Source organism: Anopheles ziemanni, chromosome 3 (genome assembly GCF_943734765.1).
Source record: "Anopheles ziemanni chromosome 3, idAnoZiCoDA_A2_x.2, whole genome shotgun sequence".
Taxonomy (NCBI): Eukaryota; Metazoa; Arthropoda; class Insecta; order Diptera; family Culicidae; genus Anopheles; species Anopheles ziemanni.
In genome coordinates this window covers 88396406-88422167 of record NC_080706.1, presented here as the reverse complement: position 1 = coordinate 88422167, position 25762 = coordinate 88396406, and the positions used below count along the sequence as shown (strand labels likewise).

At 47.2% G+C, this 25762-nt stretch overlaps 2 protein-coding genes across 2 annotated transcripts; both read right to left on the bottom strand.

Annotated features, from left to right (window-relative positions):
• Positions 1-803: 803 nt before the first annotated feature.
• On the bottom strand, positions 804-4465 carry LOC131286725 (lysozyme-like). Its single transcript, XM_058315716.1, has 4 exons — positions 4381-4465; positions 1200-1397; positions 1032-1105; positions 804-962 (listed from the first exon to the last, which is right to left on the bottom strand). The coding sequence occupies exons 1-4, from the start codon at positions 4463-4465 to the stop codon at positions 804-806; spliced, it is 516 nt and encodes a 171-aa protein (XP_058171699.1).
• A 3227-nt stretch (positions 4466-7692) lies between these two features.
• LOC131289552 (uncharacterized) lies at positions 7693-24749 on the bottom strand. The gene is made up of 15 exons (XM_058318835.1): positions 23233-24749; positions 22516-23202; positions 18437-18753; positions 14758-16563; positions 14562-14694; positions 13972-14104; positions 13656-13797; positions 13383-13587; positions 13163-13296; positions 12958-13088; positions 10774-12198; positions 9789-10126; positions 9390-9713; positions 9200-9310; positions 7693-9088 (listed from the first exon to the last, which is right to left on the bottom strand). Exons 1-15 carry the CDS (start codon positions 24747-24749, stop codon positions 8323-8325), a joined length of 8169 nt encoding a protein of 2722 aa, XP_058174818.1. The 3' UTR covers positions 7693-8322.
• Positions 24750-25762: the final 1013 nt, after the last annotated feature.

The window sequence follows — 25762 nt, the reverse complement described above, 5'->3', positions numbered from 1 at the left end:
AGAACAGTGAAAAGACAATGCATTTGTTTTGAATTAGATGCTAATTCAAGGTAAATCAATGTATTGATTGAGAAAAAACTAAACGAAAAACTAAAGCATGATCCGATGAAAAGAGTGTTAGACAAGAGAAAGTATTAAATACATGTTAAATATTATTTTTTTACAATAACTTCTCGCTGATTGAATAAAACTCTGATAAGGTCTTTAAGACAATTTGAAAGTGTGCTGAATGAAAACGTTTCTCTGCTCAAAGAAGCAAAGGATAATAAGCTTTTGGGGGTGGGATAGGAAACATTGGACAAACCAAAAAGGAAAGCATGACCAGGCAATTCTGTGCGGTGCAATAAGCAACAATGTTTGACAACTTTATTCACGTCGCAGTGGGCAACAGGCAATATTGATTTTATCGTAAGGTTAAGTTTTTATTAAAAGTTACAAATTGCGCGAGAATGGTAGATCGAAGCAAAACAAAAACAAACCAAACAAACAAATCCCGAAATGAAAACTAAAACCTTCCTGTAACTACTAAAACTAGCTTTTGAAAAATAAAAATATGTTAAAGCGAAACCAATCGATGTCGGATTTTAATGTATAAATATATCCAATTCTTTATTTTAGTGAAATTGTGCAGTTCGCATATGGTCGATGTCAAACGAAGGAGACAAAAGAGAGGAGACACATTTTTCAGCTTTAAATCTAGCATAAATTAGCGAAGTCAATCCAAAATCTTTCCAAATGCAGCGGTTCCAGAGATCGTCCCTCGTGAAATGGGCTGATACCGTGTCTTGCGATGGTCAGGATGGTTACTGTCGGACGGCTCCATACTCGATGGCCTTACGCTGGATACATTCGTCGATCTTTGACTGGTAAACGAGCGGGACTTGGTTCTTGCAGTTGTAGCCGCCCAGCTTGTGGATGATCGCGTGGTCGAAGCAGTCGATGTTACCGTCGCCATTGCAGTCCTAAGGAAAAATGGAAGAAGTGTCTTAGTGCCGTGGGTCGATTGAAGATTGCTTGAGGAGTATTCTTACCTGGCCGAACTTTCTCATGTAACCCTGGACGGTGTTGGCGGCGCAGTATGGTTCGTTGGCGCAGTTGGCGTAGGCTGGCGAGAGAGAATAACAAAACAGGAAAAGAATCGTTAAAGAACAGAACGATCGTAAACTATGACGAGATGGGATGGGAAGCGGAACGCTTACCGTTCTGCGAGTCGGGGCTGTCGCCCTGCTGGACCGGTTTGCCAGCATCGGCCCAGTAGGCCCAGGTGATCTGGAACATGCCGCAAACATCTCCGTTACAGCGAACTGCCGTATCGCAACCACTGGATGCCTCACAGATGCACGCGAGGCAAGCGTCGGTGACGGGAGTTTCTAGCGCCGCAGGAGCCGCTTGTGGAGCTATTGAAGATGAAAAAAGAGGACCAAAATGTTAAATTAAAATTAGAAAAGAAAGTTCGATCTAAAGCCCTCCATAAAACGAGCTTTTTCGTCAAAATTTCCGAAATATGCAAAACAAAGAAGAAATCTTCGCATACGTTTGAATATTTGTTTACAAGATTCAACAACGTTGCATTATTGCATTTATATTTCGCATATATAGTCAAATAGCTTTTGGTCTTTTCTACAATTTATTTCTGAATTCGGCCCAATGTTAGCTAAAATATAAGCTTGTCTCATATTCTTAATTCAACAAAAAAGTATACATCAAACAGACTAATTTAAAAAACACATAAACAATTTTGAATTTCAAATTTGTGATTTGAAGTTCTATATTATAAAAATCAACAAATAAAAAATTCAGGATACAAGTGACATTTTCAAATCTATAAATGTGATTTATAAAAGAGGGTAGTGTGTGATAAATATTCGAAAAGCCGAAAAATTTTCAAGAATGTTAAATAATCTGAAAACTATGTGTTTCATAAAACGGTTGAAGCTGGGATAGTTTTGTAAGTAACACTTGTTGTTTTTTAAATTCTTTTAAAAATTCACAATCAAGAATATTATGTCTTTTCAAATAAATCATTGACAACTATTATTTAAAACAAACTGCATTCTAAAAAGACTAATGTTAGTTATGTGATGAAAATGATCTTATATCCGGAAAGCTTCGCCATTTAAATTATTTCATGACCTTTCTACATCATGATTAATCACACAAAGTTGCTTGTGCGATTGAAATGCGGATGAATTCCGGAAAACACGGGCTGTAAAATAAATAAACCAAACGACCATTGATTACACACTTTGCACACCGTTGTTTATTCGAACGAACTGTACAGTCCGGTCGATCGAACCCCAATCGACCCTTTCGTCATCGTTTGACGCGAGAGGATCGTTCGCTCGTTATCACCGATCGCTGCAAACCAGTGCGAAGAGTGATTGAACGGTTGGTAAATGCAGTTGATTTTATTCCGCCTCATAACATCAATCATCCTCTTAATAATGAAAAGCTATGATTGCTGCATATGAGTTAAGAAGTGGTTTATGAGGATCTTGTTAATAATAGGCAAGTGGAAGTCATAATGGAGTAATATATTGATTGATATATTGATTTAATAACCTATCATAAAACGGAACATACGGTGAGTGCATCAGTTTACTACGGTGTAGGTGATTGAATGTATTTTTTTTCTAATTTTTCCTCTAAGTACTGGTAGAGTGTTAATAAAACCCTCGAAGAATTAGTTTCTGAATAAATTAGAATAGGTTTCTTTAGCGTGCGAACCAATCCTTTTTGAACGTTTGATTATTTACCCTGAATTCACTGCATTAAACATTTATTTTGATGTTTTGAGTTCAAGGATCAAACCAAATCCAACTACATTTTATCTTTACCTTTTAAATCGTGGGAATTCCCTGTACCGATCTGAAAACAAATATCTGACCTAATGGCTGCCATTCCTTGACTTTAGTGAACTCTCAAACTTATCGGATGATCCGAAACCCATCTGGCAACATGTTTGGAACCATCATTAATCATCGAGCACGTGTTGCGAAACGCTTGGTGTAAAAGTTGGAACAAAAAAAGGACCCCAGACCCTGTCCCGTTATAACACGGATTCGTCACACCGAGCACTTCTTCCACGGGATGACTTCACCAAAACACAAGGTACAAAATTTAAATCAAACGAACGAGGTAATAATCTACATAGAAAACATAAATCCGAAATGAAGTTGTAATAAAAAAGGACAGAACCTTGCAATTCCGTAGGCTAGCGCGCGCACCGGAACCGGTTCACAGAAAAACCAAGGCCAGCTAAGATATATCTTAAGTGGCGCGTGGTAAACAAATGCCGACTAAGAGCCACACGAACATGACGTCTGTCATCTCCGGAGTCCGTTGGAAGATGTTGGTTTCTAGGAGGGCGACCATCAGGCAGGAAGGTAAAGGGATTAAAATGCGGATTTGGCAGCGGAGTTGCGGAATAACCGGTTGCGAAATAGTCATGCCGCTTTGTTTCCCTATCCGTAGCGATTATGTTATTTTGTCTGGCAGGGATTTGAGCTCGGTTTCTTGTTTTGTTCATCGAATTATTCTTTCTGCCAGCTTTGGCGGTAGCTCGAGGCTTATTTCGACGTGTGACATTTTTATCTTGTTTTTTGATCGTTTTCAAAGTTCTGAAGCTGGCCAAAGAAGAAAGGAACGATTTTCGACAAATTACATGAGTGTGATTAAACGAAAATCCATTCAAAATAAAAGGGTAAAATAAATTAAACTCATTTTATATTATTTATTCTCCTTCAAAGAATGCAAAGCAACCCGTTCACGGACGAATGCCTTTGGAGACAACCATTAAGATTTTGCTGTGCCTTCCTTTATGAGCAACACACACCATCCATCACTGAGACGCGTTTTTCGCATTGAGTCATACACTTTATCATGTTGTCGTGATCAACGATGCAATATCATTGTGCTTCCGGAACTACATGCTAACGAAGTGGCAGAATAGGAATTATTCTTGACAGGTGCATCACTGATAAAAGATTTCCATTTGTATTTCCCATTTGCATACGTGCTTGGGTGGTATCTGAGCACCATTAAATCTTCCCCACTGGTTGGAATTCTTATTAAAATTTGATTCCTCTATTGAAACGGAATTGAAGTGCGAATAATCAACAGTCAAATTAGCGTTGTTTTTACAAGATGCTTTTAATAGAATTGAAAAACAAAGTGTCCCCTTCTGAAACACTGGTTCGATAAAGTTGTCGGTTTACTTAGGCGAGGCCGATAAGTAGGCGGGAACAAATGACGCCATCGTTCTGTTGCTATGGTTTCGTAAGACCTCTGTCACCAATGTTAAACATTTTCCTGTTCGTTCTTTTTCAACCACAAACCATTATAAAAATGTTCGTAACAGCTCTTCTGGACTAAACTTACCAATATGGGATACATCGGCCTGGACGCTGCCCAATCCGATGGCAAAGCAGCAAAGGGAAGCGATTACAATCGATTTGGAAACCATATTTGCAATTTTTATAACAGTCCACCACACGAGCAACTCACACACACGTTCCGTTGGGGAATATTAGGCACACAAACTGACTGACCGACCGGAGGTATGGCACACGGGATAAGGCGTCCGCTTCGCACGCGATGATCTGCAAGACTGAAGCGGTTGTTGTGCCGCTGGCTCGATCGAGCATGAATATAACTCGCGAAACGCGCGATCGTGCATCGTCTTTTGTCCGCGAGATTCATCCCTTTCGAATGTACACCGCGAGATTTTGATCGCGAGGTTCATCGGAAACGGTCGTGTATTCATTTCAGAAAACGATTCAAGCAGAATGGACGCGATCGGAACGATGGAGATCCGTCGCATCATGATGTCATCCGGATGGGGACAGGAATTGTCGTAGCTTATTGGTTGTATCTGATGAAATCTGATACAGCCACGCACCGGGGGCTTCATTAGGTTGCGTTTTGGGCGCTGCCTTTTTATAAGACATCATTTCTTCTTTGCTCCCCAAAATCTGTGGTAAGCGATTTACGACGCTTTTATTCAAATAGAATTTCTTTTCGAACATCACACTTCCCAAACGTTAGACCGTGCCGTGTCGTTTTAAAATAGGCTAAAGTCATAAAGCGAAAGCACAACAATGTCTTGAATTAAATAAGATTTAGTAGACCGAAAGAAAGTTAACGAGCTAGGTTATAGAAACTGAAGAAGGAAACTTTATCTTTTAGTGTTTTGGGTTGCATGATGATCTAATGGATTTATTCTCGACGTGATTTCTTCAACGTTTGGCTGAATGTTTTGTTATTTCATGATCAACAAAAAAGGGGCATCATGATAATTCACCGGGAGGACAGAATCTGATCATAGAATATAAAACATTTTCGTTGAGTTAAATTGTCCCATCCTCTTTCTTATGTTTATCCTTAATTAATATACGGTTATGATTTTGTCACACAACCAGTATCGATTAAATATTTTTCTTCACCATGCGTCTTACGATAAAACATATTAAACCCCTACATGAGAAGGTAATTGTTTACCAGTTTACGCCTCTTCTTTGCCAAGTAAAGTAATGAATTAATTAAATCGGTTTTTTCCAATCGTGCAGCAACGTCCGACTGGTTTTGCGCATTTGCTCGGTGATCTTGACCTAGCCCACGGATGTTGCCATTGGACGATGAACCCGACCATCAGCTGTCCGGTCGTGGCAGAGGATTTATGAACAGGGAAAAACCCTCAGTTGATCCATCGGGTAATGCAGAACCGGTTGAAGGTAGCTTGTTCTGCAATTGAAGATTCTGAAGACAAACCAATGCCAGGAAGCCCAACAATGCTCATGAAATAAATTGTAGGGTTTATTTATCATTTACCATTGATTCAATCGCTATATTTAATGGTTATGGTATTAATGGTAATGGTAATTAAAAATGGTTGTTTTTTGAGTGAGTGAAGACAAAAAAAAAATAAAAATAAAATGTAAAAATAAACTGTCATCAATTCTTTGTTAGTATTTCTTGAAATATTTTAAGGAACACCGTCTGTGTTTTAATATGTTTGATTCTGCTTTATTAATGAGTAGAATGATCGATTGGCGAACCTACAAAAAGGGATTGGAGGGTTTGTTTGAAAAGTACTACTTGATCAGCTGATAATCCGGATTCACGACATTAGTAAACCTCCTGCATTCTACCATCCCTGCAAGCTGCTCGTTAGTGTTATATGCTGTGGATTGATTAGATTTGTTGTTTTGTAGCAATTTTCCCTGTGTTTTCAGTTTTTGATTACAAACCACCACCGGCTTCCTTCTTGCCTGCCATTCCTACTCGCATGTGTTACGCAGATTTTATTAATTGGTTAGATAATATAACAAGCGAACTCTCATAAATTAACCACTCCGGTTGCTCTAATTGAAGCACATAAGAAACTTATCGAAAAGTTCCTCGAGATCATTCTTTATTACACAAAGTTTACTTGTTTGAAGGAGGAAACCTATAATAAAAATGTAAAATGAACTTGGAAAATACATCCATACCATGTTTCTATTTTTCCTATGTACAAACTTATTTAATATGTTGCGGTTAAGAATGAAGTTAGATCCATTGTGATTAGCTATTGCGTATAAACTGGTTTTGGCTTTTATCAAAGCGTTGTTAGAAGCTGCGTGGCTTTTTTGCTAGCGTAGATGCGTTTAGTAGTTGAGTAGCATGACTTCTTCGTACACGTCCATGGTATATGTTTTTCCATTCCCAGAAAATGTTAGCATTGGGATGCAGATCCGGTTTCAGATCGTTAACACGAAACACGTTATTGAGTAGATAGATCCCCTTGTGGTAGATAAATAGTTGGACCAAAAAGGAAAACGGCCAAACAAAACACTCACACATTCACGCATAAAATGGGCATACGTACATGCATAGATTTTCGCCTTCCCACCGTCACAGTTTGTTCTAATATTTAAAGTTGTTAGACCCCTAGGCTACATATATAGTGTTTTCTTAAACATAAAAGCATTAGCAGTCAGCGGTTACATTTATCTTATTGGTTGGTGGTTGAATGGCGCAAACGAACGAATGTCAGTTTTTGGTCGGTTAGAAATGCACATTACGGTACGGTGGAATGTGGTGTCGCGCATTAGTAAGAGGGGTTACGGACAACAAGACGTAAAAAAAGCGGAACAAGTACGTCGTTACTATTTGCTTCTACTCAAACTGTGTAAAATGGTTCGAAACGTTTACATTCAGCAAAAAGTGTCTATTGCCACAACGTAATTTCCTTTATGATAAAACGGTGGCATCTAAAGTTGAGTTCTATTGTTTCTACTGCATTGTAGTTTAATTTTCTATCTTTCTTGATTGTGTTGTAAGTTTTGAGTTGGTGGTTAGTTATCGGTTAGGAACAATTCCTCTCAGTGCTCGGGTAAGAAATATAACGATCGTTATTAGGTCGATTGCAAAAGAAGCAAAAAAATATGCGGCTAAGCAAAAGAGAAAAGGCTACAAACTTTTGTTTTCCAGAAAAAGAACTGTTCAGATTGATTGCTCGATGACGCGAGGCAAACGCCTGGTTCTGGTTGCAATAAAGCAGATTCAAATCAGCACTGGCGGTTGTTTCATTATTCATTTGTTCACAATTTCACTTTATTGACATTATGTCGCACGAATCATACCACGCGCGGAATATCTCCTAACGTCAGCTTGGGTGTTTATCAAATATTATAACTCATCCGCATTACAAATATTTAGCGCGACCGTACAGGAGGATTTTCTGTAGCTTCCCTTACTAGATAAAACGGACCATTAATTCTAGCATGTGTGCACCCAGATCCATAATGCACTGTGGATTTGGCCATACTGACATATGGTGGCGATTTAACTCGTGCCATCTCTTCTCATATGGAAAACCCGACCTGACGTTCATGCTCTATTCCGGCTAGTGAATGTGTTTCCTGACTGATACTGATAGCGATTACACTGTTTATTATTTAATTCCGACTTTATATCGTTCTCTTAGTTCTGTCGAACTGCCACCGCTTTTGGGGCAATTTTAAACCATCTTCCAACATTCAGTTCAACGCGCGTACAGGCAAGCTAATTCTAGAACAAGTCTCAGACGACGTTCGTCTGCTTCCCGACCGTTTGACTACTTTTACTATTCACAACAAAAGTTCACCGTAGTTCAGAAAATAATTGAGTATATGAGATACGCGATGAAATGAAAATGTAATTGTCCCTACCGTGGGCAATAAAAGTGGTTAAAGAATGTAGGAACGGGGTTCCCTTGGTTGAGGTTGGGACCACTGCTTGTCTTTGAAAAGTAAAAAAGAAAATACCCCCACACTGTGGAGGGTAAAAGTGTTGTTGCCCTTAACCGCTCAGCTTGTTTGTGGCCATCACCTTCTGATTGTTGGCGGCCAGAAGGTTTTCCTGCACGATCGTACACGAAACGGGATCGGGAAGTTTGATGTCTAGCTGTCCAGCGCCGTTTGCGTTGTTCGAGGACGGTGCTCCGGACGCCCCGGTGTTTGAGTACATCTCACAAACACCCTCCGGAAGGGTGCCTTCGGACGACATCATACCAGCCGGTTTCAGTTTCGCCGAAGCCATCGCAACGACCGATGGTGGTTTGGCAGCTATAGCCGGTTTCCTGAGCTTCCCTCCGTCGGCGGTCTGTTGCTGCTGCTGCTGCTGGCCGATCATACATTCGTTATCGTAGATGCCACTCTGCTGTCCACCCATGCCGCCGGCGGCCGCCACCGACGTGTCGAAGGAATGTGTGAGTGATGTTGGCGGGGAGCTGTGCGCCAGCAGGGGTTGCTTTGGTTGGAGGTTCTGGTAGCATTCGCCCATCATGAGCAGCTGCGACTGATCGAAGGAATGCTGCTGCTGCTGCAGATACGGCTGGTGCTGTTGCTGCTGAGCGAATGCTCCTGCCATGGGAACGCTGGACGGATGGACTGACGAAGCGGACGGGCCCGTACTGTTGGCCGTGGCGTGTTGGCGTTGCGTGGGACTTGTCGGGACGCTCGGTTGCCGCTGGAAGAGGTTCGGGTAGCGCACTCTTATGGAGTCGACCACATCGAGGAGGTTTTTGGCATCCATCGCTAGTACGTGAGCTGCTGCTAGCATACTCCTAAAAGTGGAAAAAACAAACAAACGGATAAATTAGTTTATTTATATTCAAATAAAACTTTTATTTAGTTAACGGAAACTTTAAATCATAGTTTAGATTGATTAAACTTACTTCCGGTACTCGGCATCTAGCGTCGTCTCGCTATACTGCTGCGCCAGCCGCATGGCTGTAACTAGTTCGTACATGTCTTTGGATAATACTTTGTGTGCCATTTCCACTTCCCTGTAACAGTCGAACAAAAGAAAATATTTATTTACCGCAATTAAAATCTCTAGTAAGAGCATCCAGTTCCAAAACTTACTTATAACGCTGTGGCGGGAAGTTGGCCGACAGCTGATCGACTGCACCGAGCAGTGCACGCAGCTCGAACCCGACGTTTCGTACCAGGTTAAGGTATTCCGGTGCCTGCGCTCGGTCCACACCCTGGCTGAGGGCCATAATCGACTTAACCACACTGGTGGTGGCGGTGTACACCTGATCGTTCGTCCGATCGAGTGGCATCGTTTTGGTTGGTTCGACCTTCTTCACCGCGAACTTCTCATCGCCCGACTGGGGCGTGGTGCAGCGTTCCATCGAGGAGCTCTTCGACTTTATCATGCCACCGCTGGAACCGGGGGTATGTGGTCTGTGGATGGGTGAAACAGAAGATTAAAAACATACTGTCGAAGAAACCGAGAGAAACCGTCTCATAGAAACCTACCGTGAATCGCTCGTATTCGGTGTGGTAGGATAGTGATCGCCCAAGCTCTGCGGTCCGGACATGGTGTTCTGCGGCGAGAAGTGTGGGCTCTGTTGGGAATGGTAGCTTCCAGAGAGGGATGAACCTCCGCCGTTGATCGGTGGTGTGCCACTCTCCACTGGAGCCCCGGTTGGAGCAGATTGCTGCTGTTCGAGCGACATGTTGGCGGTGTTGGCCGTGATCAAACTGAGCCGCTTCTTAAGGTTGTTCTCCTCCTGCTGCAACCACTTGGAGTCGATTTCGCTTTCCTGCTGCTGCCGGCGGAGCTTCTCTTCCAGCTGTTGTTGCGTTTCCTGTAGCTTTAAGCAAAATAAAAGGTAAGTTGGAAAGATGTTAGAACAAATGCAGTGTAAGTAAATGAAAAACGGTAGATTTTAAAATATACATAATGAATCAAACATTATTCTAATTACGACCAAATAATACTGATAAAAAAACAAACTCGTATCTAGAAAATAAATAAAAATCTTTCAAGGCCATGTTAAACTAAAACTCGAATCATTCAACTGAAACGATTGAGAAAATGTGAAAATTATGGTTACAATGAACCGAAGAAAAAACCAATCCATAGGAGAAAATAAAAAAGGTTTAAAAATTCGCATAAAGAAGGTTTCTATCCAACCATCGAGGAAACAACATTCAACACAAAGAACAAAACTGAAAAAAACGCTAAAGAACTATTAAAAGAGAGGAAAAAAGAGGAAAAATATCTAAGACTAATGAGCCACACATAAAAATAAATGGATTTACTAGCATGGGAAATAATGATTGATGGAAGAAGCAAATGAAGTGAAAGATGTTCGAAATAATATCAAATGATAATCAGCACACAAATCAATCGAGGGAAAAAATGTAGTCGAAAGCAAGCACAACATCCTTAATCGTCAGTCGGTAAGGAGGAGACAAACAAGGTGATGATCGAAAAGTTTTAGTCCAATTTAGACACCTGAGCGGGCGGCGGCTGTTGCTGTTGCTGTGAAGTCGAAGCTTGTTGATCACCCATCACCGGCTGGTGGACCGGCTGTGCGATCGATGTGGCCATCTGCATCGGTTGCATCGGTTGAACGGCTTGATGGGCCACCGATTGGCTGTGGGACATTTTCATCGGTATCTGAACCTGCTGCGATGAAGCAATTCCTATGATCGGCCCGGAACCTCCACCGGACGACGACGACGCCATCATGCTTCCAGCGACTTGCGGAACCGGTTGGGGTTGTGTTTGCGATTGTTGAATGTAAATTTGCTGATGCATGGCGGGCCCGGGGGCACCACCTGCCCAGAGGGCGCGCTGTGGGGTGCCCTGCATTTGATGCTGCTGTTGCTGGAGGTTTGCTGCTTGCTGCTGCTTGCTGGCCGAACTGTACGGTGGTGGGAGGGCAAAGTTAGCCCCGGAGGAGTTGGCAGGAAGCCCTGGCGATACCACCAACGAACTCGGTGGCAGCATGCCCTTCTCGACGCTCTTCTTCAGCGCGATCGAAGCGCAAGACTTTACGTTCACACCGCCAAAGTCGTAGATTTCTTCCTGGAATGGTTCCTGCTCTTTCGGGGCCGCCGCTACCGGGCTGCGGTAGTTCTGGAAGGGCATGTTGCGCTCGAGACTACCCACGGCTCCACCACGACTCATCAGGATGTGCTGGTTACGCTCCAGACTACCACCCTTGTACGCGATCTTGCTGTTTAGCATATCGTTGACGATCGCGGCCGATTGGTTGCGTTCCAGGCTGCCACCTTTGATCGAGTTCAGGAAGATTGACTGGGTGGTGGGCGTCTGCTGGTTCCGTTCGAGGCTTCCCATGCGGTTCATATACCCACCACCACCACCACCGCCAGCATTCGAGGGTCCATTACCGCGCTCGAGACTAGCGGAGCGAACGCCATGTCCGACGCCCGGATAAAGATCGGACTGATTGCCACCACTGTACTGGCGGGTGAGCGAATTCGAGCGCATCGCCTTGACGGAGCTGCCGTACTCCATGCTCATCTGGCGTGTCCGCTCGAGCGAATTGATACGGGCCGCGTACGCCGACACGATGTTCTGTCCCACGTTACGCTCGAGGCTGCGCGATTTTGCTCCACCCGGGGGTTGATCTTCCTGCTGGGGCGATTTGACAAAGTTCGCCTGCGGATATTGACCACCAGTTTGTGGGGGTGGGGCAACGCCACCACTGTACGCCATATAGTTCCCTGGATGTCCACCCATTAGAGCGGGCTGTGACTGTTGCATCACGTACTGTTGCTGCTGATGCTGATGCTGGTAGTACTCGGCGGCGAGGGCCTGCTGGTGCTGCTGCTGGGCATGGTACTGCTGGTAGGTGACGATGGAGTTGCCTTGCGGGTAGTACGGCTGCTGCGTTTGATGCTGCTGTTGTTGCTGTTGAGCGTTGGAATGCATGAAATTATTGTTCATCAGTTGGGGGTTTAGGTTCGCCTGCAGATTAGGGCCACCCTGCTGAAGCTGCTGTTGTTGCAGTTGCTGCTGCTGTTGCTGCTGCTGCTGGAGTTGTTGCTGCTGCTGTTGGATGGCTTTATAGGTCGGTTCGATCGAATGGGTCTGCTGGGTCAGGGCGTTGATGATCTCGCACGGTACCGGATAGCCGATCGTCCCGTGCGGATGAGTGACGGAGGAGGAAGATGAAGCGGAGCAGCTGGAGGAAAGCATTTGCGAGCCCTGGGAGTTGGGCTGTGCGGTGACGAAGGAGGAACTTTGCGACATGGAATGAATGATGTTATTGTTAGCGGAAAGTACAAGAATATCTTGAGGGTTCTTATAGCGTTCCAGGGTGTCTGTGTTCTTTGGTTGAAGCATTTCCGCGGTACCGTCCGCAATGGTACTGCCAGCGTACGGATTCTGGTTGCATTCTTCATGCGCCATTTCTCCACCACCACTACCGCCGCCCTGCAGCTGCTGTTGCTCGGCGGAATCCGCCTGCTCACCGACAGCAGCTGCGTTGGCGGCGGTGGCAGCAGTGTGCGCCTCGTCGATGGTGGGATCAAGCTTATGCAGTTCGGTCACGGGTAGGGGAACGGTTTTCAACGGTAGGTTAGCGACAGCAATCTCTTTGGCAACTTGGTTATCAGTATTGTTTGGTGGTGCATTAGGATCTAAGTCTACGGCTAGAGTGTTAAATACCGAGGCCGGTGTCGTGTAGGACGACGGATTGATGCCCCGCTGCTCGTTCTCCCGCATCAGCGCCGCCAGCACGGTCGGGTCGCGGGCAACGATGTAGGTTTGGGGTGCACCCGGCACAAGGGGACCATCGCCTGGAAGAGTAAACGTGGATGTTCATCAGCATTCGAATTATTGACAACAAAGAACAACTAAAAACAATTCTTACCACCCATTGTAGGTCCACGGGCAGGCTTCGGAGGTGCCATATCGTCTCCGGCACCCCAGGACATTGCTGCCACACGGCGATTTTCCCGGCGCATCGTTTCACAGTCACTATGTCTTTCTTCCATCAAAATTTCGCTGCGATAGGAAAACAAAATATCGTTTAATTTAAATACGTTTGTCCTCCATGGTGAGGCGGAAGATGAAAATCAATTGCAACTTACTAGAGCGTTTCTTTGACACTCTTAAAGTTGGGCCGCTTCAGCGGCTCCAGTGACCAGCACTGCGACATCAGCGAGTACAGGCGGGGCGGGCAGTTCGGTGGCAGCGGAAGACGTTCACCGTTCTCTAGCTTCCCAATCACGTCACAGTTCTTAACGCCTTGGAATGGTTTGACACCGAGCATGAGAATTTCCCACGTACAAACACCTACGCACAACGAAAGAAATAGAAATAGTAAATATGGAACTGCTGTTTAAAGTAGGCTTTACACTTACCGAACATCCATACGTCGCTGGCGGTTGTGAAGCGCCGGAAGTTGATCGATTCCGGCGCCATCCATTTGATCGGAAGCATACCTTTGGTGGAAGTATAATACGATTGATCTTCAACCCATCTTGAGAGTCCAAAATCGGCAAGCTATGAAATGTAAACAAGCGGGAATAAAGTAACACATCATGGTAGGCATTGACTCGAGTTTAGTATCAAAACGAGTGAGGAGTTATTTGGTTGAATCATTCGCGTGGAACCTGTCCAAATTTGAAGTGTTAAAGCAAAATATTTAAAAAACGGTGCTTTTTCGTTCAACCTTACCTTAATACACGTCGGTGAGCTGACCAGAACGTTTCGTGCGGCAATATCGCGGTGAACGAACTTCTTCGATTCCAGGTAACTGAGCGCCGTCGACAGTTGGTACGAGTAGAGCAGAAGCGTACCAAGCTTGAGCCTGTGTGAAACAGTGAACAAATAGAGAAATTAGAACATGACCCAACGGTACTATCCCGAGGATAGTTGCTGCTTTTACGTCGAACGTTTACTAGCCGGGCACTGTTCGACCGGTGTGCAGCAGTTTAAAAGGAAGCAAACCAGTAACAGATCCGGACAATCGAAAGAAGTTTGCGTATGGGGATACGGAGAACAATTCGAAAGGATTAGCGGACTGAAGGGATGCACATTCGAACAAAGTCGATTGAATAACGATCCGCTGCCGGTGGCGGGTCGGAAAATGCGCTACCGTATCAACCAAGCTGGTCCGGCAGGATTTTGTAATGCACCAATACCCGCCTCAAAGTTACCGATAAAACCCTCTTCGTCGCTTGAACAACAATAAAAAGCGTTGTAAAATGCTCCCAAGAAGCAGAAAACGAAATTGAGAAGGGGTTTCCTTTCCACGGATGACTTACTTGGGACCGTTCTTCTTCAGATATGCTCGTAGTTCACCGTGACGGGCCAACTCCATGACGATCCAGATCGGCGGACCACTGGAAATTCCGATCAGTTTGATGATGTGTGGATGCTCGAACTTTTTCATGATATCTAAAATAAAGATTTGCCTTCGTGAGTACTCGATCTCCTCCTTATTATTCTCGTCACACTTACATGCTTCCTGCAGGAACTTCTCCGAGGTCGTAGTATCCGCGTCCGGTTTGCAGGTCTTCACGGCCACCTGAATAATGCCAGTCTTCTGCGCGTCGGCATTGCCATTATCCAGCATCAACTGCTCATCGAACTCGGTCGTCAGCGATTGGTTCAGCTTGCTGACCAGGGTGGACTTGTTCGGCAGCCGGCAGGTACCGATGTGTACGTCCCCGAACTGCCCCACGCCGATGATCTCGTTCAGCGTAATCTGCGTTCGTTCGAGCTCGTAGTCCCGAGCAGCCGGCGTCGAGTAGTCACCCTCCTCGTCGCACATACCCAGCTCGGCGTAGTCCTCGTTTAGCGTCGGTTTTGGAAGCTGACCGGCGGTGGAATCTTGCATCTCGTTGGCACCGTTCAACCGATCCACGCTGGAGGATCGCGATCCATGCCGATCGGCGCCGGACGTTTGCGACTCCGTGAGGCTCTTCTTCAGCTGCGAGCTCTTCTCGAGCGAGTTGGTGGCGCTGTTGCCGGTTGGCGGCGTACCCTTTGGTATGACGGAGCGATCCCACAGGCTGGTCTCGTTATTGTTAAATAATCTACAGTATCCATCGACTAGATCGGCTATACTTTCGGAAGTCTTAATACCATCACAAGTGATCGCCAGGTCCTCGCTGTTGCCGTTGACGCGGATCCGCAGCTGGGTCTTGATCTCGCCGCACGCGCACTGGCTGGCGGTGCCGCTGCCCGACGACCCGCCGGACGATCCACCCTTCTTCGAGTCTTTTTTGCTGCCTCCGTCGCCGGTGGACGAGTTGCTTCCCGAACCACCGCCACAGGAGCTGGTCAGATCTGGTTGGTCTTTACCCTTACCGCGGCCCGACGACTGGTGGTCACTTTTCGTAAGCGACGTCGGCAGCACACTAGTCGTGATGCGCTCAATGCTCTCGAAGTCGGTCACTTTCGTGGGCGGCGCTTGGGGGTTGACCGAGTACGAGATGCCGACGTGCGGGCCAATGATCAGATCGACGCGGATGTTCCAGCTGCTGCTCAGCTGCACGTTGAACTGCTCCTGGTCGAAGGTGTACTGCGTGCGCAGCAGGTCGAAGAATTTGAGCATGTACTCCATTTCGCTGTAGCTGTACACCTTCTTGTAGCCGGCCTGGATCTGCTTCTTCAGATTCTTCTGCTTAATCGTATCTATCACAGATTTCGGTATGAAGTTGCCGAAGCCCATCTCCTTCTCGATGTAGTCGAGATGCTGCTTCCGGTCGTTCGAGGTATTGCTAGTGTCTTTGTAGTAGTGCCGGATGCCGAGGCAGCACAGCTGCACCGCAATCTCCGGATCGATGTTCGGCACGTTCGACTGGATGTAGTCCTGCTTGACCTGGTCGAAGTAGAAGTGGCACGTGGTGCGATCGCGCTCGTACAGCTCCTTCAGGTTCTTCGGGATGTAGCGGACGCGCAGTTCCGCCTTCCACACGCTGTTCCCATGGCCGACCGCCGTGCTGCTCGCCTTCTGCTGCATGCGCTTCGCGATCGTACTCTTGTCCACGTTCGGGCAGTCCGCGTTGCTGCAGCACGGGTTGTAGATGTGGGCCATCACCTGCAGCATCGACGTGTCCGGCGGCATCCAGAGGACCTCTTTGGTAAGCATGTGGCGCAACCGGAGCGCGTAGCTTTGCGGGTTTGGCTTCTGCCCCGGCGACATATAGCCGACGATCAGATTGATGATCTGCCGTACGTCCGACGCCTCGTCGAAGCGTATCATCCGGAAGCCATGGTTTGGCAGGTAAACGTGCAGTGTTTGGGTGTCTCCGGTTTGTGCTGTTGCGATGAAGATAAAGATCAAGAAAACGTGGTTAAGCAAAGTGGAAGAAATTGATTCTTTCGAGAGTTTAAAACAGCAATGGGAAACAAGTTGACTACAATATGGCGAACGACTTTGGCATCGTAGCAACACAGCAGCTTCCACCGTAGCCTGCTGTTTGCATTACCGATGCAACCTGAGAATGAAAAATTAACTGCATCCTTTGCGATGGCACACGGACACGGCATCCTACACGCTGTTCTCGCATGAAATATTCACCGAGTCCGTACCGGTCTGCTACCTGTGCTACTCCGCCGGGGAGAGCGCAGCCAAGCGTCGCCGGGTTAACTTGGTTGACTGCAAGATTAATTACTCCGACAACCACTTGCCGGCGAACACAGGCAAGTTTGTGCACTCTCAAGGTGGAGCACTCCGGGTGGCTGGAACTCCACCATCGAACTTAATGCCATCGTCGAGCCGGACCCCGCCAAGCTTGTGACATCGGGGTCCAGCTCCGATGCGAGAGCTTTACGACAAACGGTCGAACGGCGCGACGGTGAACTTGCGAACAAGCGGCATATTAACTTTAAGCGAATGATACAAATTAGTCCGGTGCACTGTTTTTATCTAACATTTATCGCAGCAGGATGCAAACCTTCCCTCGCTGGTGGGCAGCATGAAATGGGATCTCGCTACAATTTTTAATTACACTTCAAGCAAACCCTTTCTTGCAGCGCGCGTGCGAAAACACTTGTCCATCGATGATGTCGAATGAAAGTTTTCGCGGTGCGAGATGATAAAACCGAGATAACAGCGCTGTCAGCTTTTGCAAAAGCACATGCAAAATAGAAGGCCTTCGGTGTTGGAAATCCGTGGAGAACCAAACTGGCTAAGTGCTTCCTACGACACGAATGGGAATTATTATAAAATCGGCGCACATTATCGCATTCCTTCTATCGGTGGTTTTAATGCACCTCGTGTTGTTTCTAACACATCGTTGGTGACTGTTGGCCAGGGTGTGGTTAATGCATATGATTAATCAGCAATATCTATCAATTTAATTATTGACACCAAGTTGAATACCTGAAATACTCCATTTACTCGTTTGGTACGTTTGTTAAAGTGCAAGCATATATAGAGACACAAAGGTAAAGGTTCCTTCATCCAATTTAGTTCTACTGAAATGTGTTTCTCGAATGAATTGAAAAATGAAATATTCTTCTTCTTATGTTTGGAACACTTTTCAAACGTTGAAAATAAGTTTCCAAATTTCAAATCTTACAAGAGCACTCGCAATCTTTGTGTTCCTTTTTTCTTGTTAGTTTTCAATTGGAGTCGTATCCACGTTATCTTTTATCCTAATACACAACCTTCTATTTTGTTTTTTTTTAAGTTGGATCATTCCTCATTCTAATTGCACTTTACATAATGTGTGAATCTCTTTTGCATTCTAAAATCAGAAAGCTAACTATAAAACAAAACTGCTTCAGTTTTAAATGCCCTGTCAGAGCATGCTAAGTTTACCGGGAGCTAACTTGTTTCGACACATTTGTATTCAATGCAACTCATATTTAATCGTCGTATGTCGCAATGATGGCGATAGAACCATCCTAAGACTACTACTTTGTAGCTAAAAATGTGCTAATAAGTCAATTTGAATTCAAATATTGTATTCTTCAATAAATAGAGGAGTGTGTAATAGTTCTTGTAACGAATGTTTTGTCTCGATTGTTTTAACCTTCCAACAAAATAAATAACTAGCTAAGATGGTAAACGAATCACAAAATTAGATTCAAAATATTTTAATATGAACAACCATCAAAACGGTGAGTTCTCTATCATCCTAACACCTTTTTGACTTTGGTCCTTGTCCTCGTCCGGGATACTTACTGGCTTGCCGGGAGGGGCTGAAGTGCGGCGAGTGGCCACGCGGAACGTTCAGATCAGCCATGTTGTGGTGCGGGCGATGCTGCTGCTGGTGCTGGTGGTGGTTGTGTCCACCGGCCGCCCCCGGGACCGCTGCGCCGGCCGAACTGCGGAGACGTGAGTTGCGTTTGAAGTCGGTCGCTCCGGCGCTGGACGTGCGCCAATGCTGGAGCGGGCTCTTGGCGGCGCTGCCGTACGAGTACCGCGATGGCGAGGCGTGTGGGCTACCGTGCCCCCGGTGGTACGGGGGCTCTCCTAGACCGTTTCCGGAGCCATCGTAGCTGTGGAAGATTGGAAGGTAGGAGAGAAGCGAAAGCGTTCATTAGTACATCATCGCCAAAAACCGGAGGATTATAACCTCACTTAGCTGGGAGTGGGCTAGGAAAAGGTAAAATCTATTTTTAAACCGTGAGCCCCAACAAGAGTAATGCGTCGTTCGCTTGCCGATTGACGTTGTTCGATTCTTCGCCGCAACAGTTTGTATGAACTTCCGGCCACACCATTCCGTTCGAGCGTTCAATTAACCCCGGAGTCGGAACGGAACAACGGTTCGGTTTGAACGATAAGCAAAAGGGGAAGGTCGAAAGGCTGTTGGTCGCCGACGTGCAAGGTTAACTCGGTGCAATATCACCCACCAACACACACCCCACCCACACACTGCCTTCGTTCCGGGTCAATCGGTGCCCTCGGGGAATGGGGGAGGAATTGCGGCCCGAAAAAGGAATTTAACAGCCGCAATAAAACCTGTACCATTGATTGGACACTAATTGCCGGTTCGGTGCGAATCTACGATCGCCAAAATGGCACCGGGGCGACTGAGGCGTATGATCGAATTTCACGCCACCAGCTCCATAAACGCCAAGGGGACAAGACCCGATACACTCTCCCCTCTGGTGGCCCTGTTGATTCATTTTAGATTGGCAAAGTGTCCGTTTTCGGGAGGTGTTTCGTGATTATGGCGTGCGCAAATATTTGATTAAAATCTCCCACAAAGAATCGATTGCACGACAGAAAAAGTAAATTGGAGGATTATTGTTGGCTTATATTGACTTTTAAACAGTGCAACAATCACATGAACCCCGCAAAATCCTGCAACGGCGTAAGACCTGGAGGGAAATTCGGGCATCAAATAATGCTGTTTTCTCGTGCCCATTTTCGACATCGAAAAACATCCACATAAATATTAATTAATCGAAGTCGAACGCAATCAGCGATCAATAGAATAAATCAAGTGCACGATGGGAACCTTCCCGTGTGAGCAAACAGAAACGGTGCATCTGGGAACGTCTTTTGCCCGTAAGGCGAAAGATTTATGCACACCACACCTGGGAGGTGTCCCGACGCCGCTGGAACTCGGCCGTCCACTCGGCCTACCGGCAGATGCATTTCATCATAACCTTCGCGGTTTATTCGGGGCAGAATAACACTCGCACATACAAACATACCATGCACAACATGCACCTCTCTCGTCTGTATCAAGATTCTTGGTCCCACAACAAGGAGGGAGCAGAGGGCAGGCCACTGGTTTCAGGTTTCTATTGCGATGTTTGTTATTCAACCGAAGGAGAATGGGGACTGGAACACTCCAGCAGAAGCGGAAGGTTCCCTTGGGTGCAGTTCCAAAACAAGACTTTTCGTAAAATTACCCGGGTGACAGATGGAACCGGTCCCAAAGATTAATTGCCTTCGATAAGCACCACACCTCAATTGCAACCGAAATATCGTCTACTTTGTGGAACAGGGAAGGCCGCGCGGGATATAAGTACTTGATCATAAATAGTGTGTGTAGAACGCGGTCACCATGGTGATGGCTATCGCGCATACCAACAACAATGGGGAACCTGTCGATTTGTCAAAATTTTGTCCGGCGTGTGGAAAAACGGGTCGTTAGAATCAAATTGAGCGCCTGGGGAGTACTGATGGCGGTGGTCCGTGGCTTGCGCTAGCAGGAAATCTGATCCATTTCGGGGAGTCAGGTGATTTGCTAACGCTCGAAAAGGCGCGACAAGATACCTTTGGAATTTGGGGACGTTTGGAGAAGCCACTTGTCGACTTGAAGGGAATGGAAGTTAGTTATAACTTTGGTCACGCAACTCATGTTAGGTTTAGGAGAGCGCTTCCTGAAGGAACTTACATATGTTCTGTATTCATTAGGTATATGCCTCTCTTTCTCTCTCTATCTCCTCTTCGCTTGGGCTCTATTTACATCACCCAAGCGGGAACTTGCCAATCCAACCCTCCAAATGGTGCCATTTTCAAGTTTTCAGCGGAAATTGGGAACCCACGGCCTACCAACCGAGCAAGGTAAATCTAGATTAGCCACCGATTTTGCAACGCACTGGCGGTGGACTCCGTGGGCAAACGAGTCCAGAGTCCGCGTCCACACGACCAGTGGCTGACTCCAATGGTTCGCAACATTGAAGGCGGCCTCCGCATGGCGTTGTCTCAAGTAGCAGGCGAACATATTGCGGAGGGTATATGTTTGCATGCGTGGTCTTCTTCGTGGTCGTTTTTGGCGAGCCAGTTCTCCTCCGGCAAATAACAAAAAAAAAAAAACAACACATACACAACCCCGTGGGAAGGGCCTCGAAATCTGGTGTCGACTAGCCGGGTTCGGTCGGTGGTTAGTGTCTCCCAGGTCTCCTGTCACCACCACCAGCAGTCATCGATTCGGTCTGGTGTTGGCGGTGCAGTTTCTTTTTGGTTTTTCTTCTCCTCGCGATCGCGATCGTGAGCACACACCTCGCGTGTGTGGAGAGTAGGTGAACCTGTTGGGGGGTTTCAATTGCCCGCGGTATCGGGTAGCGATGGCCAACTGCGCTATATGCAGCCATTGCCGGACACACGTGAAGGCTTTCTTTTGGGTGCGCACCCATCGGCGGATGCAACGGATTTTCGAAAGTAATCCCGTTTGGACCTGATTAAACGGCTTTGACACTGATCGGACAAATAGGAAACATAATCTGATCGTTAAATATCTTGAAGATTTTAAAAACGCCCAACGTGTAATGAAATGTCGGATCGATTGTAAACAGGATCGTCGGATTGAAATGAAAAAAGTGCCCGCATGCGATCTAATATCGTTGCCCGACTGTTAATGCACTTTTGTTTTTCGTGCCCTCCAACGTTTCTAAATCAGCTTTTGGACGTCGGTTTTCACGCCCGTTTGTGCAATCCGGCTCGTTCGTTCGCCAACACACTCCATAAAGTGTGGTGTTACCATTATCCCCAGAGCATGAAAACGATGTCATTTTTTCCCAATAACCAACTCGAGCGTGCGGGCGATGTATCCAAACGATTCCGATCTCTTAGGGGGGCGTTCAAATTGCAATAAAGTAATCTCCCGAGCTCACAAAGATGGTGTCACTTTTGCTGCTTTTCCTCAAAATGTTACATTTAAATCGGGGATATAGAGGCGAAGGAGGGAAAGCAAGAAAAAGAAAGATGCAAAGAAACGCGAGTTCATCGTCCACCCGATCGCGGTTTTGTGTTGAAAATTGATTTCTACCATCTGCCGGGTGTCGTGCCTGAACGACCGAATAAACCTGTCAAATCGGCGACATGGCAGACCATCAAAGCTGATCTCGTCGGCCGGGATGGGAACAGGGCAAAAGAGGAAGGTCCATATGCAACACTCTAGAACTAGTCAGATTTTAGTAGTGAAATTAGGGAAGGGCAGAGAGAGAAAAAAAAACTCGTCTTCCACACAAAAGTGACAACCCCGTCCGAGAGTGAAACTGCCCGTCTTCTGGGTGCGTCGGAATACGACGAGTGATCATCAAAAATGAGGTAATATTTCGAGTTGGGATTTTCCGAGACAGAACAGAAAACAAAATAGGGCAACGACTTTTCTTTGGGACGTTACGAAATTCTGCCACGAGCAAAAGAACCAAAAGAAACCATGTTACTTGGGTGACATATTCCCTTCGGGTTGAGTTTACATCGAAAGTCCATAAGGGAAGCAGATCATACATACACCCTTCTGTCTGATGCCATTTAAATTGACCCCGTTTCGTTGAAGATGAACAACTTTACTCGTTTACCTTTTGCGATACACCCAGGTATTGACTACGTCCGGGGTGTTGGAGCGTCGGAGGACTCCCCGGAAGGAGGAGGACTTTTTGCGGAGGATATTTCCTCCGGAGTTTGCTGCTGGAGTCCCGGAGGTGGCAAGTGACGCGGATGAATTCGAACCGGAGCCGCTATACGCTGCCGAGGTGCTACCAGATGGTGGAGGTTTACTGTGCGACTGCCGGACTAAGGCGGCCACGAGGCGTCGCTGTAGGGCGCGCTGTTGACTACCGGAAGCCGTACTGCCCTGCGAGGAGCCCGTCGTCGTGGAAGATCCCGAAAGCGATCCCGAACCACACAACGGTACCGAGGACGAGCTCGAACTACACGTGGGTCCAACGGCGGAGAGGCGTGCGGACAGGTTGTCGCTCGTACTGTCGAAGATATTCTCAAAGTTCCGGCCTTGCTCCATCATCCGTCCGAGCGTTCCGAGATCACCGGTGCTCCAGTAGAGCGTACGGCGGTGTGGGCGAGCGTGTAGATGCTGCACGAAGCTATCACTCTTCCAGTTTTGCCTCGAGACCAGGTCCGGCTCACTGGCGGCACGTCTCCTCAGTCGGCCAGCAATTGGGAAGCTTCTCCCCCGGGAATTATACACGCGACCGACCTCACAGTCATACCGGGCCATTCGTTTGAGGTACTCAAATTTCACCTTATTACTCCCGCCAACGGATGACAATTTCTGGGACTGTCCACTGGCGATGCTACCGTTGCTACTTCTCGCGAGAATGACATCTCCCCAAACCGGCCGCCTGAAGGGAACGTCCGGGGTTGGCACCACACCTCCACCCTTGAAGTGTGGACACTCGTGTGGTGGACGTCCCCGTTTGCTGCGTCGCACGGAGAGATTCAGACTGCGTCGTTGTTGTAGAAACCGTTGGAAGAGATTTGCGGTACGGCTTTGCGGAGGGTTCTGCTTTGCCTTCTGTGCTCCTCGGTCACCACTCCCACCACCAAGGGGAAGCCCCGGATGCGATGAGCTACAGCTAGTCGGGGGACGACTTTTTGGCAGATTGCTTACAGGGGTACTACCACCACCACCATTGTCGGGGTGCGCAATGGATGGCGATGGACTCGGTGACGTGGTTGCGCCACTCAGGGAGGAAGTGGTCGATGACAACCGTCCGTCGGCTTTCATCGGGAAACCCCCGGCCGATGACGTCGGGATTGGCGGATTGGTGACAACGGCCGACAACGCGGCAGACGACGACGACGTCGACGATGTCGATGAGGACGGCGGTTGACACTGTCCGCCCGTGGTGTCTATTTTAAGCTTCTCGTTTCTAGTCCGCCGATACTGCTGCTGCTGGTGTGCCTGGCGCTCGATCTCCTCCGAGTTGATGTCGTACCGCATCAGCACGGGATAGAACTCGGAGTTATCGACGATGATGATCGATTTGTTGCCACCACCAACGCCATCAGGTGGGCGACCGCTATCTTGCTCTTTCGCAGCTTCTTGTCGATCCTGAAGAAGTGCCGCCTCTTCGGTACTGAGGGGACGCTTCAACAGTATCGGCTCGAGTGCGTTCGAATCCACTAGCAACACCGCCCGATGGTTATCGCCGTTGAAAGCGGACGTTTCGCTGGCGAACGTCTTCCGCTCGGCGCCCGAATGGCGCCGGCCATGATTGAAGTAGAACTCGTGGAAGTCTCTTGCTTCCGCATCGGGCCGCTGCTCCCGACCACGCTTGTAAATCTCCTCCTCCAGCTTGCGGATCATATTGAGGTCCAACTGTTGGGCGGTGGCTCGTTTGGAGTCGCCTCGAGGCTCCACGACCGGTTCGGTGCCATTAGGAACTCCATTTGATATCGGTGGACGAGGAGGTGGAGGAGGAGTTCCAGCAACACTCTCCCCCGCCGATGGTCCACTGGAAGAACCGAGCGACTGTTTGAAGAAGCTGAGAAAACTGGATGGCCGTGGCCAGATACGGTTTCGGTTGCACTTGATACGGTTCTTATCCAGATCGATCACTCGCCGGCGCATGACGACGCCACCGTCACCGACGGCAGCCTGTGCCGGCTGTCTGACATCATCGGGCTGGCCGATGCTCGTTAGGCCCATCATGGTGCCACCGGTGGACTCTTGAGGTGAGGATATTCTTGGAAATACTTGTCCCTCGCCCGCCGACGGTCGCGGCGGATGGCGCAATACCGCGGCACGATTACTGAACACTGTCCCACTTCTTGCTGGCTCCCGCGCGCTCATGGTGGCATGGGCCGTTTGCACTGTGAGTAACGCGGTTGCATGTCATCAGGGCCTCGGAGGTTGTGGCACTACAAGTGGACTTCAATCACACGTATTGACTATTTTCTTTGACCTACTCGTCGGGGTTCTTGAGGCGCACAACTTTCACTCTCGCCCGGAAGCGGAACGACACCGTCTCGTTTATCTGTATTTCTTCTCGGAAGGCCAAAGATTACGCTTCCCGTTGGGCACATACACACAACAAACACGCACTCAAGCCACTTGAAGCTCGGTGTAATAGCTGGTGATGATTTAATCTTCTTTACGACCGAAACGCGATAAACGCCACGGTGTGCCACGGATATTTTACGAATGATTAATGACGATCCACGGGAGATTTGTTCACTGACAGCGAAAACAGGAGGAAAAAAAAGAACACCACACTTGTACACACGCCTGAAAAAGATGGTGGTGTCGTGTTGCCGATGATTTAGACACGAGGAGACAGTCGCCGTTTCGTCAGCCAGTCAAACGTACACTACAAAAATCACAGACAACAAAAGATGGAAGAGAACTTTTATTTCTATTTATGAAGGCACACGCCACGGGGAAGGTGAATTCATCATCGCCCAACAGACACCGGAGAGTCGATCGTCCTGAGGCGATCGTTGCGACGGATGACACCGAAATGACGCACGGTCAGCCACAAAAGCACCCGCCGAGTCCAGTCCGGTCCAGTCAGTCTGTCAGCCAGTCATGGATAGCTCACGGACACCGATTTTCATTTACGAATGTACGCACGAACACATGCCGATAGCGGGATAAGGAGGGAGTGTAAAAAGCCCGTTTTCTACACGCCGATGCCAGGTGAAATACTAAGTTCTCCAACGAAATGTTTGAACGGTTTTGTGTTTGTCTCTGGTCTATGCTTAAGAAGGCGACTCCATCCACCCAAGGTGATCCGGAGTTGGGGAAAATGTGCGCCGTTTCGGCTCGTAGGTGATGAGGACACCTACGCAACCTACGTCGACGAC

Bases quoted from the DNA above. Each gene is read 5' to 3' on its own strand.
- LOC131286725 (XM_058315716.1), bottom strand. From the start codon at position 4,465: ATGGTTTCCAAATCGATTGTAATCGCTTCCCTTTGCTGCTTTGCCATC. The intron at 1,106-1,199 runs GTAAGCGTTCCG...CTCTCTCGCCAG, and splicing joins CAGCCCCGACTCGCAGAACG to CCTACGCCAACTGCGCCAAC. The intron at 963-1,031 runs GTAAGAATACTC...ATTTTTCCTTAG, and splicing joins ACATGAGAAAGTTCGGCCAG to GACTGCAATGGCGACGGTAA.
- LOC131289552 (XM_058318835.1), bottom strand. From the start codon at position 24,749: ATGAGCGCGCGGGAGCCAGCAAGAAGTGGGACAGTGTTCAGTAATCGT. The intron at 12,199-12,957 runs GTATTTAACACT...AACGCTCAACAG, and splicing joins CCTACACGACACCGGCCTCG to CAACAACAGCAGCATCAAAC. The intron at 9,714-9,788 runs GTAGGTTTCTAT...ACCCATCCACAG, and splicing joins CCGAATACGAGCGATTCACG to ACCACATACCCCCGGTTCCA.